Below are 18,553 nucleotides of genomic sequence, written 5' to 3'. Positions count from 1 at the left end.
TTCCTTTTTTGTGACAAGACTAACTCTTCTTTGTCCTGTTCCTGCTCACTGCCAGCAGATGGGAGTCTTTAACTGTACAGTCTTGGGCTCCTGAGATTTTATGGAACAAGCTCACACCCATGACTCACAGCTAAACCTCTGCTGGTGCAACCTAGGAACCATTCCGGCTGGAAGGTGCATGAGACACTAAGACCCACAGACAATGTTTTCGCTACACTTTTAGAGACACGCACATACCTCTAAAACAGAGATTGGCAAACTGCTTCCGTAAAGAGCCAGAAAGTAAATATTTTAGCCTTTGCAGGCCAGATGGTCTCTGTTGTAACTACTCAACTCTGCTGTTATAATTGTCATATGGCTGCTGAAGCACAATATGCAAACAAATGGGAGTGGCTGCCTTCCAATAAAACTTTATTTACAAAAACAGGCTGTGGGCCAGATTTGGCCCTGGGCTACAGTTTGTAACACCTGCTCTAAAAAAGCAAACAAATGTTTCATATATATATATATATATATATATTTCTTTTTTAAAAGAAACTTCAGACCAAAAAAAAGGCCTTCAGCCCAATATAATTACCAATCAAAACCAAAACATTTCCACAAAGAACTTTCAGACACTATACAGTCTTCCTTCCTCACTACTGACTGACTGCCTTTTTCTTAGGAGGCGTACGTACAGCCTCAGGTTACTTTGCTCATAAATAAGAGGCTCAGATTTATTAATTATTAATCCACCTACAAGACAGGAGAAAAGTAAACAAATTGCGTGACAAGTCAAAGGGGTCTCAGGTCCAATGGCAGGATCTCTCCAGCGGCCTGTTAACACTGACATAGCACATTCTCTCACACTGTACTGTGCTCTGGTTCCTCACACCACACCATGGGACAACTCATTACAAAAACACAACAGGTCAGCCGGGCGTAGTGGCTCATACCTGTAATCTCAGCACTTTGGGAGGCTAAGGCAGGTGGACCACTTGAGGCCAGGAGTTCGAAACCAGCCTGGCCAACACAGTGAAATGCTAGCTCTACTAAAAATACAAAAATTAGCCGTGCGTGGTGGTGAACGCCTGTAATCCCAACTACTGGGGAGGCTGAGACAGGAAAATCACTTCAACCCCGGAGGTGGAGGTTGCTGTGAGCCAAGATCATACCATGGCATTCCAGCCTGGGCGAGACAGTGAGTAAGACTCTGTCTCAAAAACAACAATGACAGAAAAACAAAGATACAACAGATCTACAGAAAAGGGAAGGTCACCCTCCTGAAAAACCACAGAGGCTGTGTGCACGGGAAAGAGGAAGAAATCTGGAGTTTAATGGGCAGATAACAATGCTTGATCCCTGCCCCAGAGCCTCTGGCTGCAGGATCCTGGAAGACAATCTTGCAGTCCCATTTCCCTCATCTGTGTAAAACACCCTTACAGAGTTCTCGTGTTAATTCATGAGGTCACATATGTAAAAACGCTTCATAATGTTAGTGATTATATCTTGAGAAGAGAATGCAGAGGCAAACAAATACCCACGCTCTGTTGAAGTCACTGATTTCTCACTTCAGTAAGAGAAGGGTTGAGAGCTCTGATGACCAAAGACCTTCATATCAGGTGAACTGATTAGGGACAAAACAGATAAGTGGGTCTTGGTCAACATCCGCAAAAAAATCTGGAGAAACGCACGTACCCATTACTGTCACATGACGGACCTGACAGAAGAACCAAACAAAATCTGTACAAACCTACAAAAAAAAAAATGCAATTGGTGAGGACTTTTTTTTTTTTAGAGACGAAGTCTCACTCTGTCGCCCAGGCTGGAGTGCAGTGGCATGATCTCGACTCACTGCAACCACCATCTCCTGGGTTCAAGCAATTCTCCTGCCTCAGCCTCCCGTGTAGCTGGGATTACAGGTGCCCACCACCACACCCAGCTAATTTCTGTTTTTAACAGAAACAGGGTTTCACCATGTTGGCCAGGCTGGTCTCTAACTCCTGACCTCAAGTGATCTGCCCACCTCAGCCACCCAAAGTGCTGGGATTACAGGTGTGAACCACCATGACTGGCCAATTAGTGAGGATTTTGCAGGGAAATGGTTTGGCTATTAAAATCTAAGCCCAGGAGGCCAGGCGTGGTGGCTCACGCCTGTAATCCCAGCACTTTGGGAGGCCGAGGTGGGCAGATCACAAGGTCAGGAGATTGTGAGCAGCCTGGCCAACACGGTGAAACCCCGTCTCTACTAAAAATACAAAAATTAGCCAGGTGTGGTGGTGTGCACCTGTAGTCCAAGCTATTCAGGAGGCTAAGGCAGGAGAATCGCTTGAACCCGGGAGGTAGAGGCTGCAGTGGGCCAAGATCGTGCCATTGTACTCCAGCCTGGGCAACAGAGCAAGACTGTCTCAAAAAAAAAAAAAAAAAAAAAAAAAAAAAAAACCCTAAGCCCAGGAGTCAAAGACCACACTCCAGTTTTCTTTCCCTGTGAGAATGTAATTAGACCTGCATTCATACTCTAACAGAGCAGTTAAGAGACCAAATCAGAAAAAGACTACAAAATGGCTTGGCAACATATTATCATCACCCAGCCATGTGAATCTCCAAATTTTACCCAAGAGGTCATTATCCTGACACTGACAAAATCTTAGTTACTGTCAAAATTAAAAATGTAGGCTGGGCGCAGTGGCTAATGCCTGTAATCCCAGCACTTTGAGAGGCTGAGGCAGGAGGATCACTTGAGGCCAGGAGTTCAGGACCAGCCTGGGCAACATAGTGAGACCACTGTCTCTACACAAAAACTTAAAAATTAGCCAGATGTGGTGGCGCATGCCTGTGGTCCCAGCTACTTGGGAGGCTGATGTGGGAGGACTGCTTAAGTCCAGGAGTTCGAGGCTGCAGTGAGCCATGACCGTGCCATTGCATTCCAGCCTGGGTGACAGGGCAAGACTCTGGCTCAAAAAAAAAAAAAAAAAAAAGGTTACAAATGCATGCATGAGCTCTCCATTCCAGCAATTCTATTGGTAGAATTTCTCCTCCTGACATATTTCTACTCATACTGAGGGAAATATAAGGATTTTTATTATAGCTCCATTTGTAACAACAATTAGAGACAACCCAAAATATCTGTCACTAAGGCCCTGGTGAGATAAAACAGGACTGAGAGTCGTAGGGGCATCTAGGCAGATGGGACAGGGGTGGGAGACAGGCTTTCGCTGCATAACTTTTAATATATTTTTAAATTGCGAATTAGGTGAAATCTTCCAAAAATTAAATTTAAACACTTGGGGAGGAAGGAGGGGAATTTGAACATACCTTTAATCTCCAGAAGGTGGTATCCATGCCTGCCCCAAGGTTGACAATTTGACAATGACATTCTGTCTTCCGTAGAAATGCCTTTATAAGCTGACTGACACCATGGACTCGAGCAAAATATCCTGGGGAGGTTGGAGGGGGGGGGTGGGCACAGAAACAAGCTATCACCCAGTGATGACAGAAATTATCCCTGTGAAGCCCACCCCAGGAGAAGAGCAAAACAGAAAGCATGCGCCCTTCTGCAGTGTCAGAGGTTAATCTGCAGACTCTATGGGAGAAATAGCAACTTTCAAATTCTTTTTTTTTTTTTTTTTTGTTAAAGGCATCTGAACCAAGGTAAGTACAATCTATTTCATGAAGCAATTAACTACCTTTGAAAAAATGAGCTATAGTTTTATGTATGAAAAATAAGTGTTTTACATTGAAACGTCTGAAGTCCATCTTGGAAATGTGCCTTTCATGGCTATAGCGAAAGCTACTCTGGACTCAGACCATATGAGAAAGCTACTCTGGACTCAGACTCATATGAGACCATATGAAAAATAGTATTATGGGTCAGGAAACTGAGCAGATAAATGTTAACACAAAGCAAGCGATACGTATTATCCTGTTCCCTTCACCTCCACCCTGAATGGGTTAGTCTCTATGTAAAATGGGGGTCGCAGAGAAGACCAGCAAATTGCTGCCTAATAAAATAGCTTGCTACTAAAAACACAAAAATTAGCCAGGCATGGTGGTGCACAACTGTAATCCCAGCTTTTTGGGAGGATGAAGTACAAGAATTGCTTGAACCCAGGAGGCAGAGGTTGCGGTGGCCCAAGATTGCGCCACTGTTAAGTTTTTGGGTGAAGGGCTGGGGAAAAGGAGATGGGAAATAAAGAAAAAAAGACCACAAGGTCTGTCTGTGCTCTAAAACTCTGCTGCTCAAAATACGTGCATGGCTGTTAACAGTATGTGACTATTTTAAGAAAAAAATCTGATAGCATTTAGAAACTTTATTACAATTTGACAGAGAAATTTCAAGTCTGTTCAATCTACTAATAAATGATTTGGAATTGTACATTGTATGTCATTTTCATTTTATTTTTCTGGATCATTTCTATTGTATTTTACAGAGATATCATCTGCGACGGATTGGACATTGGGGGAAAAATGTCCTCACCATACACCATTTGGGAGGCACTCTCCAATTTGGCTGCATTCTAAAGGTTCAAATCCAGGGTAGAAGAGAGGGGTGCTGCCAGGGCGTGGGGTGGGGGTCTTTGCCTGTGCAGCATTTGTTAGGAAATCTGCCTCAAGAGAAGGGGAGGGAATGCAAAATAAAATTGCATGTCCTTGTTTTCAGAAACCACCACTTTAAAATTTCTTGGCATTTCTTATAGAACCCACCTACAGGATCCAACTTGAGGGCCAAGATTCCCTGCACACACAAGAATTATGGTCATTTGGTCAATTTCTCAATCTGGCTGAGAATAAGGCAGGCTCCTGTCTCAAAGCCTTTGATTTCCTTGATGGAAATTATCTGCAGAGCCTAATAGTGTCATTAACACTAAAATAAGGCAACAAAAAGTAATTCTCCATCTCTTCCCTCTCAGGCTTTACACTGCTAAGCCAGAATGGAGCTGAATGACTACCTTTCCTGCATACTCTGCTGTCTGGGAAAGAGGAACTGGGGACTTAACACATTCAGGCTGCTGCCAATCAAATGTTGTACATGGCACATGCACATCCAGAGAGAGACTTCTCTTTACACTCTGGAGTTTCTAAGGGGCAGGCATCTGAAACCATATTCTAGCTATGTTCTGGAACAAGTTACCTGTTGGTGCGAGCTTCAAAATAAATAAATACTTAAATGGCCAACACTACTCATACTGTGAGCCGGGGAGGAAAATAAATCTACTGAAGACTCTTTTTTTTAAGACAGGGTCTCGCTCTGTCACCCAGGATAGAATGCAATGGCACAATCTTGGCTCACTGCAGCTTTGATTGCCTGAGCTCTAGTGACCTTCCCACCTCAGCCTCCCAAGTAGCTGGGACTACAGGCACATGCCACCACACCTGGCTAATTTTTTATTTTTTGTAGAGACAAGGTTTCACCATGTTGCCCAGGCTGGTCTTGAACTCCTGAGCTCAAGTGATCTACCTGCCTCGGCCTCCCAAAGTGTTAGGATTACAGACGTGAGCCACCGCACCCAACCCTGTTGAAGAATTTTTTTTTTTTTTTTTTTTTTTGAGATGGAGTATTGCTCTGTCGCCCAGGCTGGAGTGCAGTGGCACAATCTCGGCTCACTGCAAGCTCTGCCTCCCGGGTTCACGCCATTCTCCTGCCTCAGCCTCCCGAGTAGCTGGGACCACAGGCACCCGCCACCACGCCTGGCTAATTTTTTGTATTTTTAGTAGAGACGGGGTTTCACCATGTTAGCCAAGATGGTCTCGATCTCCTGACCTCGTGATCTGCCCGCCTCGGCCTCCCAAAGTGCTAGGATCACAGGTGTGAGCCACTGCACCCAGCCCTGGTGAAGAATCTTAAGGGCCAAATCTCCTAAGCCTAGGCCTACTGCTGTCAGCACCTCTGAGCCCTCCCTCATCTGAGAATTACCAGGTCTCACAACACTTTCCTTCCCACCCACAGTGAGGAACATCAACAAAGCTGTAAAAGACCCATGTCCTCTAGACTTATAACCCTCAAGCTGCGCAACTGGGCAGAAATCCTCAATTTCCATCCTTAGGGAAGATTCATATACACAGACAAGAGGCGTGAAAACTAAGATATGCTCAGCCTGAAATATACAAAAGCCTTTGGAATGTCTCCTTATAGAAGAATCCAATTAAATCCACATAATTAGTCCACAGACCTAGATGAGCCATAGGCAACCAACCAACCACAGGAAAAGTCTGATGTAAACTCTAAGAGACTCTTCTCCTCATACCTGTACTATAAAGCAGTTTCTCCGTATTTATCCAATTAGTGTAGGAATACAGATGTGAAAAATAAAGGTTTATGTATTTTTTTCATTGGGGAAAAAAAAAAAGTGATTCCTGATAGGGACAGTTTACAGTGAAAGATATTTAAATGGGCTTCAAACATATGAAAATGATCCTCAATGTCACCTATAAATAGGAGAAATATTTTAAAAATTGCAATAAGATACCATTTTTCACATGACAGATTAACAAAGATTAATACTTTTTTCCAACTCATTAAATTTAATAAAATTTCAAAAATTATTGTGATTTTAATATGGAAGTAGATGTTGTTTTTTTTTCTTTTTTACTTTAAGTTCCGGGATACATGTGCAGAATGTGCAGGTTGGTTACATCGGTATACATATGCCATTGTGGTTTGCTGCGCTCATCAACCCGTCATCTAGATTTTAAACCCCGCATACACTAGGTATTTCTCCTAATGCTCTCCCTCCCCTTGCCCCTCACCCCTGACAGACCCCAGTGTGTGATGTTCCCCTCTCTGTGTCCATGTGTTCTCACTGTTCAACTCCCATTTATGAGTGAGAACATGCAGTGTTTGGTTTTCTGTTCCTCTGTTAGTTTGCTAAGAATGGCTTCCAGCTTCATCCATGTCCCTGCAAAGGACGTGATCTCCTTCCTTTTTATGGCTGCAAACAAGTTTTATAACACACTGTGTTGGTGAGGATCTGGGGAAATAAGCACTTTTGCACACAGCTGGAAAGGGAGCACACCATGACTTCCTTCAAGAATGAACCCCTAAAACCTCAGGCAGCTGATGAGGTGCTGGTTGGGAGGGAGATGGTCACTTGCCTCTGTTGATTTCAGGGGCTTTCCTCTCTTTAGACAGTCTCACAAAGTGCTGAATGTAAGGGTCATGCCAGTAGCCAATGCTTACTGCAAACCTAAAGGGAGAAAAAAGGAGGAAGGTGAGTAGAGATTGAGTAGGTTCAGGCCAAGGTCCACTGCCAGGTTCCCAGGAACCAGGTCAAGGAACTCGAGGAAAACCAACCATCCACCTCAAAAGGCCAAGTGCACATTTAGTGCCCTGTTACACATGTGAAGATGCAGCCATCCATTCATCTTTATGTTCACATTACACCGCCCATTACATTGCCCACAGTGGGCTTCTCACTCCCTTTCCTCATATTGCTAATTCACTTCCCAGGACCCTACATAGCAAATAGCCTCACTTCATGCTTCCTACAGAAGATGTGCAGCCATTTATTCACTCTGCAAACTCAAGGCCAGAGCTAGTCAGTTAATTCCACTAAATGAAAAGGCCTGTGCCCAGAGGAAGGTAGACTCAGAAACACTTGACAAACAGCATGAATTAACCCAAGTGTTTCTCCTGACTCTGTATTAGGTGCCAATCATTTCACTCTTCTTAGGGAGGTCACAGTGGAGAAACTAGGAAGAAATGAACAAAGCAAGCACAAACAAAACAATGTGGAAAATGCCACAGTAGCCTTAATTCTCTCTAGCCAGTCTATACTACAAGGAGTTAAGGCTTCATTCAGCACAGGAAGCCTTCTTGCAACCATGAGTAGAACCAGCTTTAGGACGACTGAAAAGTCATGAAAAGAACCGGGATCCCGAAGGCCATGCTCAGCTGCTCTGGGCCTGCAGACTGCTCTACCTCTGAACACTGATTTTGTGAGATAATAAGTGCCTTCACCCTTTTAGCCAATTTGAGTCAGGCTTCTGTTACTTGCAGCCCAAAGCATCCTAATGATACCCTGAGTAATGTCCCCATTTCTTGTTGCCTGCTAAGTAAGGTGAAATTTAGGGTATGGGTGTGTCATGTCTCTCAGCTTCTAGAAGCAGATAATATAGCTTTAAATCTACTACTAAGGCTTACCTCTGGCCTGACTACAATAAGTATTGAATTCTGCACAATCTCCCAACCTCCTGCATCCACAGACACCCAAAAGGAAGCACATGTTCAGCTGCTGCATGCAGCAACTCAGCACAGAAACATGCAAAATATTCACTAATGGGCATGATCTGTTATACAAGCCCAGACTGTCAAAGGAAAACAGCATACCCACACAGTTTTATAACAGTATACTTAAAAAAAATGGTTTTCAAACAGTTAGTCATGACCCATTAATACAATAAAATCAATTCATTTGCAAACCTGCACTACTTTTTTAAATGTCAAACAAAGTAAAATAAAAAATAGGATGCATCACCTATAGTAAGGATTAAGACATTCATGACACTTATTCCCGGCTTCAAGTGATTCTCCAACCTCCGCCTCCCAAGGTGCTGAGATTACTGGCGTGAGTCACCGTGCCCAGCCTACTTTTGTTTTAAGTGTGTGTTGAGGGTGTAAGTGCAATGAAAAATGTATTTTCTCTATGTGGTTGCCAGTTTGGGAAATACTGATTTCAAAGAAATCATATAGTGTCATCTAGTGGTAAAAGCCACATCTGCAGTTGAAACAAGAATGGCAGCCCAGCAACGCACAGATGAGAATACTCATCCCACAGTTTCAAGGATTGGAAGGGACCTTAGAAATGATCTCGTCAACCCTAACATCCAGTGCAGGAATCAATGCAACAACATCAAGTCACTGCTTGACTACTTCCCCAAGGAAGGCACTCGCCCCACTGCTATGCAGCTCTGTTGAAAACCTGATCAATTTGCCTCCCTCTGGAAGCCATAACTTGTTGGACTCTTAGATAATAAAGAGCAGGTTCTATCCTCTCACCTCTGGATTCTTCACACTATTCAATACGACTAGTGTAGTCAAGGAACATGTGGGTATCTGCCAAGTGCTAGGCACTGAGGATACAGTGGTAAACAAGGAGAGAAAGGAGAGGCAGATAATTACAAGATAATGAGGAATGAAGACAGTGACTCGTAGAGAGGATGAAGGTGTCGGGGGAGGCCTCTCTCAGAAGGGGTTGGCCGTGGCGAGCCCTGGAGAATGGGAGAGTCAGGTGTCCAAAAGGCATTCTAGACAGGAGGAAGGGCAGGCAGAAAGACTTGGGGAACACACCTGAGCCTCCAGTACAGAGAGGAGGCAGGGAGGCCGGAGGACAGTAAGAAACTGGAGAGGAGGCCAGAGGGAGAAGCAGGTTCAGGATGCAGGGCCTGGCAGGCACCCTGTCTGTGGTCACAGTGGTGTGCAGTGATAGAGAGTGGTGAGATGCACGGGTCCATAATGCAAACACACCCAGCCAGCAAATCCCACTGGCTCCCACCTCCTAGTGCCCCTAACACTTCCCTCCTCCCACTCCGCAACAGGTTTCCATGCGCCCTAGGAAGAAGGATCTCACTGTCCAGCCTATCAGAGTGGCCAAGATGAAAAGATTTGCCACCCAGTGTTGGGCACTGAGGAGGAGAGTGCTGTCAGGTGCTGCTGATGGGAGTTCTGAAGGGAGACAAGCAGCAAGTTTCAGGATTTATAGGACATCAGCTGGAGAGTAAGTGAACCAACTACTGAAGAAATTGGCAACAAAACTATTATTGTTGTTGTTGTTATTATTATTATTATTATTATTATTTGAGATGGAGTTTTGCTCTTGTTGTCCAGGCTGGAGTGCAATGGCGTGATCTCGGCTCACTGCAACCTCCGCCTTCCAGTTTCAAGCGATTCTCCTGCCTCAGCCTCCCGAGTAGCTGGGATTACAGGTGCCCGCCACCATGCCTGGCTAATTTTTGTATTTTTAGTAGAGACGGGGTTTCACCATCTTGGGCAGGCTGGTCTCAAACTCCTGATGTCGTGATCCGCCTGCCTCAGCCTCCCAAAGTGCTGGGATTACAGGTGTGAGCTACTGTGCCCAGCCCAACAAAACTATTATTTAATCTAACTTGGCTTTGGAGAGGGATAGGGAAGAGGGCACTCAAGCTGCCAGAACCTTAAACTGGCACAATCATACTGCAAGGCACTGTGATGACAAGTATAAAAGGCCTGAAACACATGCATACACAATGACCACACAATCCCATTTCTAGGACTTAATCCTAAGAAAATCATCAAGAATGGGCATAAAGATTTCTCTGCAGGAACACTGAACACAGAGTTATAGTATCAGGTGAACAAACCTAATTATAAAATTGTATGTATAGGATGTTCCCAATTTTGTTAGAGAATACATACATACACACACAAGGCTGCCCACTGCAGACACCAGAGTGTTAATACACTGTTATCTCTGCACGCTGCATGACACTGTGCATCTAGTTCTGCCTGTCAATTTCCATTACACGTCTCTGCTCCCAAAACCCAGAGAACATCACTTCTATTTGTATATCCTGATTTCATATTCAAAGCCCAGATTCAAAGAATCAAACATCTCAGATTTGGAAAGACCTCAAAGATTTTCCCAGTTTTCTTTCAATCCATAAATGCTTTCAGTTTCCATGACATTCACATGCCACCTGTTCAATTTAGTGTGTCTTTAAATCACTCACTTTTTAAAAATACTTAGGTTTGAGGTGCTGCCTAATATTTTCTGCTAACACAACACTGTAATAAACAGCTAACTACGAAAATGATAAGCATCTGTGTAACACCTAAAATCATCTCACTTTCCTCCCATGGGAAAGACAGATCTGGTCCAACCACCTAATACTTCATTCAAGAAGCATTTACTGACTGAGTCCTATCTCCACGAGCGTCAACTGGAACAAGAGGGCCTTCTTGTGAAAGGTGTGAAATCCCCTCCAACAGGCATTTCCTCATCTGAGGCGTCAAAGAATGAAAAGGGGCCTCCCTGCTCACCCGGCCTATAAGGATCAAGCCTGGAGCCTCATTTACTTCTTTAGTCAACAGTCACCAAGTGCTTACTATGTGCCAGGCATTATTCCAAATGCTTGGCAAAATATGAATACACACAAATAGGAACCCTCATAAGATCCTACAAGGCAGGCTCGGCTTTACAGATTGAAGTCAGTTACATCAGCTGTGGAACTTAATTCTATAAACATAGAGAACTGAAGGTTTAATGTAGGTGTTCAAATTTACTCACCTGGATTTAAATCTGCCCCCCATACACACTTGTTTTTTCCCTCATAACACTTGAGTTGCTTAAATGATGTATGTGTGTTTGTCTGTATACATGTACATGTAAGTCATGTGTTGCTTAAAGATGAGGATACATTCTGAAAAATATGCTGTTTAAAAATTTAAACTTTTTCAACTTTTTACTCTTTTATAATAACAGGTCTACTGTGTAAGAGTTTCCTGAAAAGATACTGCTTTCCCGATGAAAGGAAATGGACTCTTGAGAGACAGATGTCCTTTCCTAGGATTCTTTCTTTTTCTTCTTCCCTCCTGGAGCAAAGCTACTCAAATGGACTAAGAACACTCAGTAATTCCCAGGTAAAAACCTATCCTTACCCCTGCGAAACAAGTTGCGGGAACTCTGACTCAATTTACAACTAAAAACCTTTGGAAGTCAACATTTTGAGCTATCAACTTGAAAGAAAGAAAGCAATTTAGGCCGGGCGTAGTGGCTTACGCTTGTAATCCCAGCATTTTGGGAGGCCGAGGCAGGCGGATCACCTGAGGTCAGGAGTTTGAGACCAGCCTGGCCAACGTGGTGAAACCCCGTCTCTACTAAAACTACAAAAAATTAGCCACACATGGTGGCTCATGCCTGTGATCCCAGCTACAAGGAAGGCTGAGGCAGGAGAATCACTTGAACCCCAGAGGCAGAGGCTGTGGTGAGCCGAGATTGAGCCACTGCACTCCAGCCTGGGTGACAGAGCAAGACTCCATCTCAAAAAAAAAAAAAAAAGAAATCAATTTAACGGGAAGTCAAGGATGAAACACACATTGCAATGTTAAAGTGTAAATAAGAATTTAGTGTAAAGGCTGGGTGCGGTGGCTCACGCCTGTAATCCCAACGCTTTGGGAGGCTGAGGCAGGTGAATCACCCGAGGTCAGGAGTTTGAGACCAGCCTGGCCAACATGGTGAAACCCCATCTCTACTAAAAATACAGAAATTAGCTGGGCATGGTGGTGCATGTCTGTAATCCCAGCTTCTCCAGAGGCTAAGACAGGATAATCGCTTGAACCCAGGAGGTGGAGGTTGCAGTGAGCCAAGATTGCACCATTGCACTCTAGCCTGGGCAACAGAGCGAGACTCCGTCACAAAATAAATAAATAAATAAATAAATAAATAAATAAATAAATAGAATTTATATATAATACAAGTGTTGCCTCAAATCAATGGGGAAATACAGACCATTCAATAGTTGGTATGGGGACAAATGGCTAATGATGTGGAATAAAATTAACACTGCAAACACTAAAAAAGACAGATGAAGAAGCCAACCATAAAACCAATGCCAGAAAAATGATAAAAGATAAGTTATAATAATTGGAAATAGCCTAAGCATTGCCCAAAACTCACAACCTATAAAGGTAAAGACTGTCAGATTTTGCATCATAAAGATTTAAAACTTCTGAAGCTAGGCACAGGGGCAAGTGCCTATATCCCAGCTACATAGGAGACTGAGGCAGGAGGATCACTTGAGCCCAAGAGTTCGAGACCAGCCTGGGCAACATAGCAAGATCCTCTCTCAAAAGAAAGAAAAAAAGATTTACAATTTCTGAATTATGAAATGTACTATACAAGTTGAACCAAGAGACAAGCATCAGCTTGACAGAAAATACTGCAAGCAAAGCAAAGGCACAGGATAACTACGCCTGAAATAAAAAGTTCTTACCAATCAGCAAGAAAAACACAACCAAACAAGACATGACAACCAGTCCAACAGGAAATAACATGGGCTGGAAGCAGTGGCTCGTACCTGTAATCCCAACACTTTGGGAGGTCAAGGAGGGCAGATCACTTGCACCCAGGAGTTCAAGACCAGCCTGGGCAACAAGTGAGACCCCGCCTCTAGAAAAACTAAAAACATAAAAATAAATTAAAAAACACAGCTGGGCATGGCAGTGCGTGCCTGTGATCCCAGCTACTCAGGAGGGTGAGGTGGGAGGATCACTTGAGCCACCAGGGAGGTCAAGGCTGCAGTGACCCAAGATTGTGCCACTGCTCTCCAGCCTGGGCGAAAGAGTGAGACTGTCTCAAACAATAATAATAATAATAATCAGGAGAGAGGATTCACATAAGAAATATCAATGACAGTGAGCAGATGTTAAATGCTCAGCCTCATGAGTGATTATAGGATAGAAATTAAAGAGACAGCCTATTTTCTACCCAGCAGCTGGTGAACAACGAAAGAGAGTGAGACTATTCAATAATTAGCACTGCATTCACCACAGGTAGGTACAACTGATATAACCTCTTTCAAGAAGCATTTTGCAGAAACTTCTCCCTGGGAATCTATTTCACAAGAAAATTCACACACACGTGCAAAAATGCTGATCACAACACTATTTTCAGAGCAAAACCAGAGCCACCTAAATGATGAACAACAGAAGAGTGGCCAAAGTATGAAACTGCAGAACACTGTGCAGCCATTAAAAACAATGAGGCAGATCTCTGTGAAATGACACGGACAATATGCTCCTACTACGCCACTGATACTGTTTGGCTGTGTCCTTACCCAAAATCTCACCTTGAATTGTAATCCCCATAATCCCTACATGTCAAGGGCAGGACCAAGTGGAGGTAATTGGATCATGGGGGCTGTTTCCCCCATGCTGTTCTCATGTCACGAGATCTGATGGTTTTACAAGTGACTGGCATTTCCCCTCCTGGCACTCACTCCACCCTGCCACCCTCTGAAGAAGGGACCTGCTTCTCCTTTGCCTTCCGCCTGACTGTAAGTTTCCTGAGACCTCCCCAGCAATGGGAACTGAGTCAATTAAACCTTTTTCCTTTATAAATTACCCAGTCACAGATATTCCTTCGTAGCAGTATGAGAACAAACTAATACAGCCATTAAGGGGAGAAAAAAGAACTCACTCTTCTGTCATTAAAAAATTAACCTTTTAAGAGAAAAAAATAATTTGAAATTGATATCTTTTTCTTTTTCTTTTGAGATGGAGTCTCTGTCACCAGGCTGGAGTGCAGTGGCATGATCTCGGCTCACTGCACCCTGCAACTCCCGGGTTCAAGCAATTCTCCTGACTCAGCCTCCCAAGCAGCTGGGATTACAGGCTCCCACCACCACCCCCAGCTAATTTTCGTATTTTTAGTAGAGACGGGGTTTCACCATGTTAGCCAGGATGGTCTCAATCTCCTGACCTCATGATCCACCTGCCTCGGCCTCCCAAAGTGCTGGGATTACAGGCGTGAGCCACCATACCCGGCCAAAATTGATATTCTTGATGTAAAAATCATCAACTTCGGAAAACACATCCCAAAATTTAATCTGCTCCTTAAAAAAATGAAAACAAGGCCAATTGTGTTTGCTCATGCCTATAATCCTAGGACTTTGGGAGGCCAAGGTGGGAGGACTGCTTGAGGCCCAGGAGTTTGAGACCAGTGTAGGCAACATGGCAAAACCCCATCTCTACAAAAAAAAAATACAAAAATCAGCCAGGCCTGGTGACGCACTGTCCTACAGTCCCAGCTACTCAGGACACTGAGGTGGGAGGATCACCTGAGCCTGGAGAGGTAAAGGCTGCGGTAAGCTGTGAGTATACCACTGCCCTCCACCCTGGGCCACAGAGTAAGACCTCATCTCAAAAAAAAAAAAAAAAACAAGGCCGGGTGCGGTGTCTCACGCCTGTAATCCAAGCACTTTGGGAGGCCAAGGCAAGCAGATCACATGAGGTCGGGAGTTCGAGAACAGCCTGGCTACGTGGTGAAACCCCATCTCTACTAAAATACAAAAATTAGCCAGGTGTGGTGGTGCATGCCTGTAATTCCAGCTACTTGGGAGGCTGAGGCATGAGAATCGCTTGAACCTGGAAGGCAGATGCTACAGTGAGCCGAGATCACACCACTGTACTCCAGCCTGGGTGACAGAGCGAGACTGTCTCAAAAAAGAAAAAGAAAAAATAAGAAATCAAAAACCATAAAATTTAAATTAGCTGGGCATGGTGGCACATGCCTGTAATCCCAGCTACTCGGGAGGCTGAGGCAGGAGAATCACTTGAACCCGGGAGGCGGAGGCTGAGGTGACCTGAGATCGCGCCATTGCACTCCAGCCTGGGCAACAAGAGTGAAACTCCGTCTCAAAAAAAAAAAAAAAACCATAAAATTTCACTTTATTGATGGACGAGGTTTTTTTTTTTTTTTTAATTTTTTTTTTTGAGACAGAGTCTTGCTCTGTCGCCCAGGCTGGAGTGCAGTGGTGTGATCTCAGCTCACTGCAACCTCCGCCTCCTGGGTTCAAGTGATTCTCCTGCCTCAGCCTCCCAAGTGGCTGGGACTACAGGCGCCCGCCGCCACACGCAGCTAATTTTTTGTATTTTTAGTAGAGACGGGATTTCACTGTGTTAGCCAGGATGGTCTCCATCTCCTGACCTCATGATCTGCCTGCCTCAGCCTCCCAAAGTGCTGGGATTACAGGCATGAGCCACCGCGCCTGGCCTGAAAGACAAGTTTTACAGCTAATTTATGTTTAACAGAATGTTCCAGCTCTGAAGTGGCATGTCTTCTCTGGGGATGGAAAGCAGCACCTGCCTTGAAAATATTTCAGATCACAATCTCGACCTTACTCTCTGGGGCATAGCTAAGAAGATGCCATCAGGATGCCGGAAAGGCCCTGGGCTAAGCCGTGAGGAAAAACTTGGCTTTGTGGAGAGACCTTGTGACCTGCTAAAGGGGAGAACATTTTTCCATGCAGCTGAAAATGAGATTAAGTTCTATATTTTCACAATGAAATTTCAGCCTTATAAGCCCTGGTCTGCTTTCTAGAACACATAGACCACTAAAAGTCAGTAAAACAGAAAACCAGAATGTTAAGACCTCATCAGGAAACACAATCTTGAACATGTGTGCTCAGTTCCTGTCACTGTGGCCAGCTGACAAATACAGCTTATGTGTCGCAAAGGTAGGAATGGTCTGTGCTCGGTATCGCGTCTATTCCAGTGGCAGAGATGAACACTAGGCACTTTCTAAATGACAACTGGGCCGATGACCACCAAGAAGATGAACAGGGTGTTATGAGAACATTTAACAGAAGCTAGATCTTGTCTGCAGGTGTCAGAGAGGCCTCTTGGAGTGAGCCACATTTCAGCTAAGCTAAAAACCTTGGAGTCATCTTGGGCCCCTCAGTCTTGCCCCATATCCACTCTGCCAGAACATTCTATCAACTCCACCTTCAAAATGCACCCAGAATCTGATACATTCTCAGCACCTCCATCACCACTATCCTCATCCAAGCACCAGCCTGTCTCACAGGGGACACCCCTACAGCCGACTAACTGATCCTGCCTCCGTCCTTGCCCCTGCAGTCTGCTCCTAACAGAGGCTGAAGCAATGCTGTTAAAACCATGTGAGACCACCTCACTCTTCAGTTCCAAATGCTCCAACAGCTCCCATCCCACTGAGAGGAAAAGTCGGGTCCTTACAAGAGCCTCCCTCGCGTGACCTGCAGCATCTGCCCCCGCCTCCTGCACCCATGCTCTCCGAGATCTATCCTGCACTCATCCCCATCCCTCACCCTAGTCTTGGTGCTCCTGGAACAGGTCAGGCCAGCTCCTGCCTCAGGACCTTTCTACTCTCCTGCTTCTCTCTGCTGGACACTGCTTCTCCAGACACCCAGAGGCTCACTCCCTGCCCCTGCAAGCCTTTCCTCTGCACTGACCTCAGTGAGGCCTTCCCTGGCCACCTCATCTCAGATGACAACTCCTTCCAACACACCCACTGCATCTCCCACCGTCTCACACGACACATATTGTGCTGATTTGTTTCCTGGCTATTCCCGACCCACCCCCACTCCAGGAACCAATGCTCCATAAGAGCTGCATCCTGTGTTTGGCTCACTTCTGCATTGGCAGGGTCTAGGACAGCACCTCCATAACCAAAGCAGGTGCTCAACAAAGAATGTGGAGTGAATGCACTAACCTAGGAGATAATGTGGAACTAAGCAGGCAAGGGAGAGTGGAGGAAGCGTTCCAGGCAGAGGGAATGGCATGCTCCAGGGCCCCAAGGATGGAAGAAACAGGGCATATTAGATGAACTGAAAGGATGGCGGTAACGGGGGAGGGAAGTGTGGTATGAAGTGAGGCTGGGGAAGTACACAGAGCAGGCTGGGCCCTGTAGCCCATGTAAGAAATGTTGGTCTTTTTCTAATGGCAACAGGAGGCCATTAAGCTAGGGAGTGACAAGATCAAATGGGCCTTTTACAAACCTCTGGCTTCAGTGTGAGACACAGATTGGGGAGAGGTAACAGAGATCGGGGGAGCCCATTTGGGAGACTAGTACCATAGTTCAGATCACAGATGGCAGAAACAGAGGTTAAGGAAAGTTGATTCCTTTCCTTACTTAGCCAAGTAATCCCCTCATCCCCTAAATACTTAGCAGATAAAAGTTAACAGGTCTGGGTGACTGACTGCACAAGAGAGAAAGTAAAAGGGCAGTTCCAAGATGATGTCAAATTTTTTTTTTTTTTTTAGACGGAGTCTCCCTCTGTTGCCCAGGCCGGAATGCAGTAGCACAATCCCAGTACTCTGCAACCTCTACTCCCCCGGTTCAAGCGATTCTCCCGTCTCAGCCTCCCAACAGCTGGGATTACAGGCGCACACCACCACACCCAGCTAATTTTTGTATTTTTAGTAGAGATGGGGTTTTCACCATGTTGGCCAGGTTGGTCTCAAACTTCTGACCTCAGGTGATCCACCCATCTCGGCTCCGAAAGTGCTGGGATTACAGGTGTGAGCCACCGCACCCGGCCTTAACTTGTGAACTGAATAAACCATGGCACCATTCACTGAGTTGCAGGTTTGGAATGGCAGGGAGAACACGAGGAGCTGATATGAAGCAGTTTTCGAAACAGTGAACTGGAGATAATACTGAGACTTCCAAGTGGAGATGTCCAGCTGGCGGTCTGTCAGGCTAGAGTGAGCAGATCATGAAAAGGTACAGTATGTATGTCATGCAACAAAGTGCAGATGTTTACCTTGCAGCTGATGGGGAATCAAAAGGATCTTAGGTGAGTGACAGAATAAGATTTGTGATCCTGACAATCACCCTGGCCAGCAGGTAAGAGCGCACTGCAACAGATCAGGTGAGTGAGGAGAGCCAAGCAAGGGCTACGGTTGTGGAAAAGAGAGGAAGATGTCCCTTTTGTCACCAACCCTTCTCCCACATAGCTGCTAGGAATTTTTCTAAAACACAAACCGAGACCATATCAGTTCTGCACTCGAAATCCCTTAGGATAAAACCCATACTCCTTGGGACCTTCCACGATTCAC

General features: G+C 45.0%; 1 protein-coding gene across 3 annotated transcripts in view; it reads right to left on the bottom strand.

Moving 5' to 3' along the window:
- The window catches only part of LCMT1 (leucine carboxyl methyltransferase 1), a 65,720-nt gene that overhangs the window by 41,793 nt on the left and 5,374 nt on the right, over positions 1 to 18,553 (bottom strand). For 2 of the 3 annotated variants that reach the window (XM_054452865.2, XM_063654695.1), the window contains exons 2-3: positions 7,072 to 7,163; positions 3,295 to 3,416 (exon numbers count right to left, since the gene is read on the bottom strand). In XM_054452865.2, the coding sequence (XP_054308840.1) occupies positions 3,295 to 3,416; positions 7,072 to 7,163 (214 nt within the window). The remainder of the gene's footprint in view (positions 1 to 3,294; positions 3,417 to 7,071; positions 7,164 to 18,553) is intronic. The other variant, XM_063654696.1, reaches the window with a different exon arrangement.

Source organism: Pongo pygmaeus, chromosome 18 (assembly GCF_028885625.2).
Source record: "Pongo pygmaeus isolate AG05252 chromosome 18, NHGRI_mPonPyg2-v2.0_pri, whole genome shotgun sequence".
NCBI lineage: Eukaryota > Metazoa > Chordata > Mammalia > Primates > Hominidae > Pongo > Pongo pygmaeus.
This window is presented reverse-complemented; position numbering and strand designations above follow the sequence as displayed.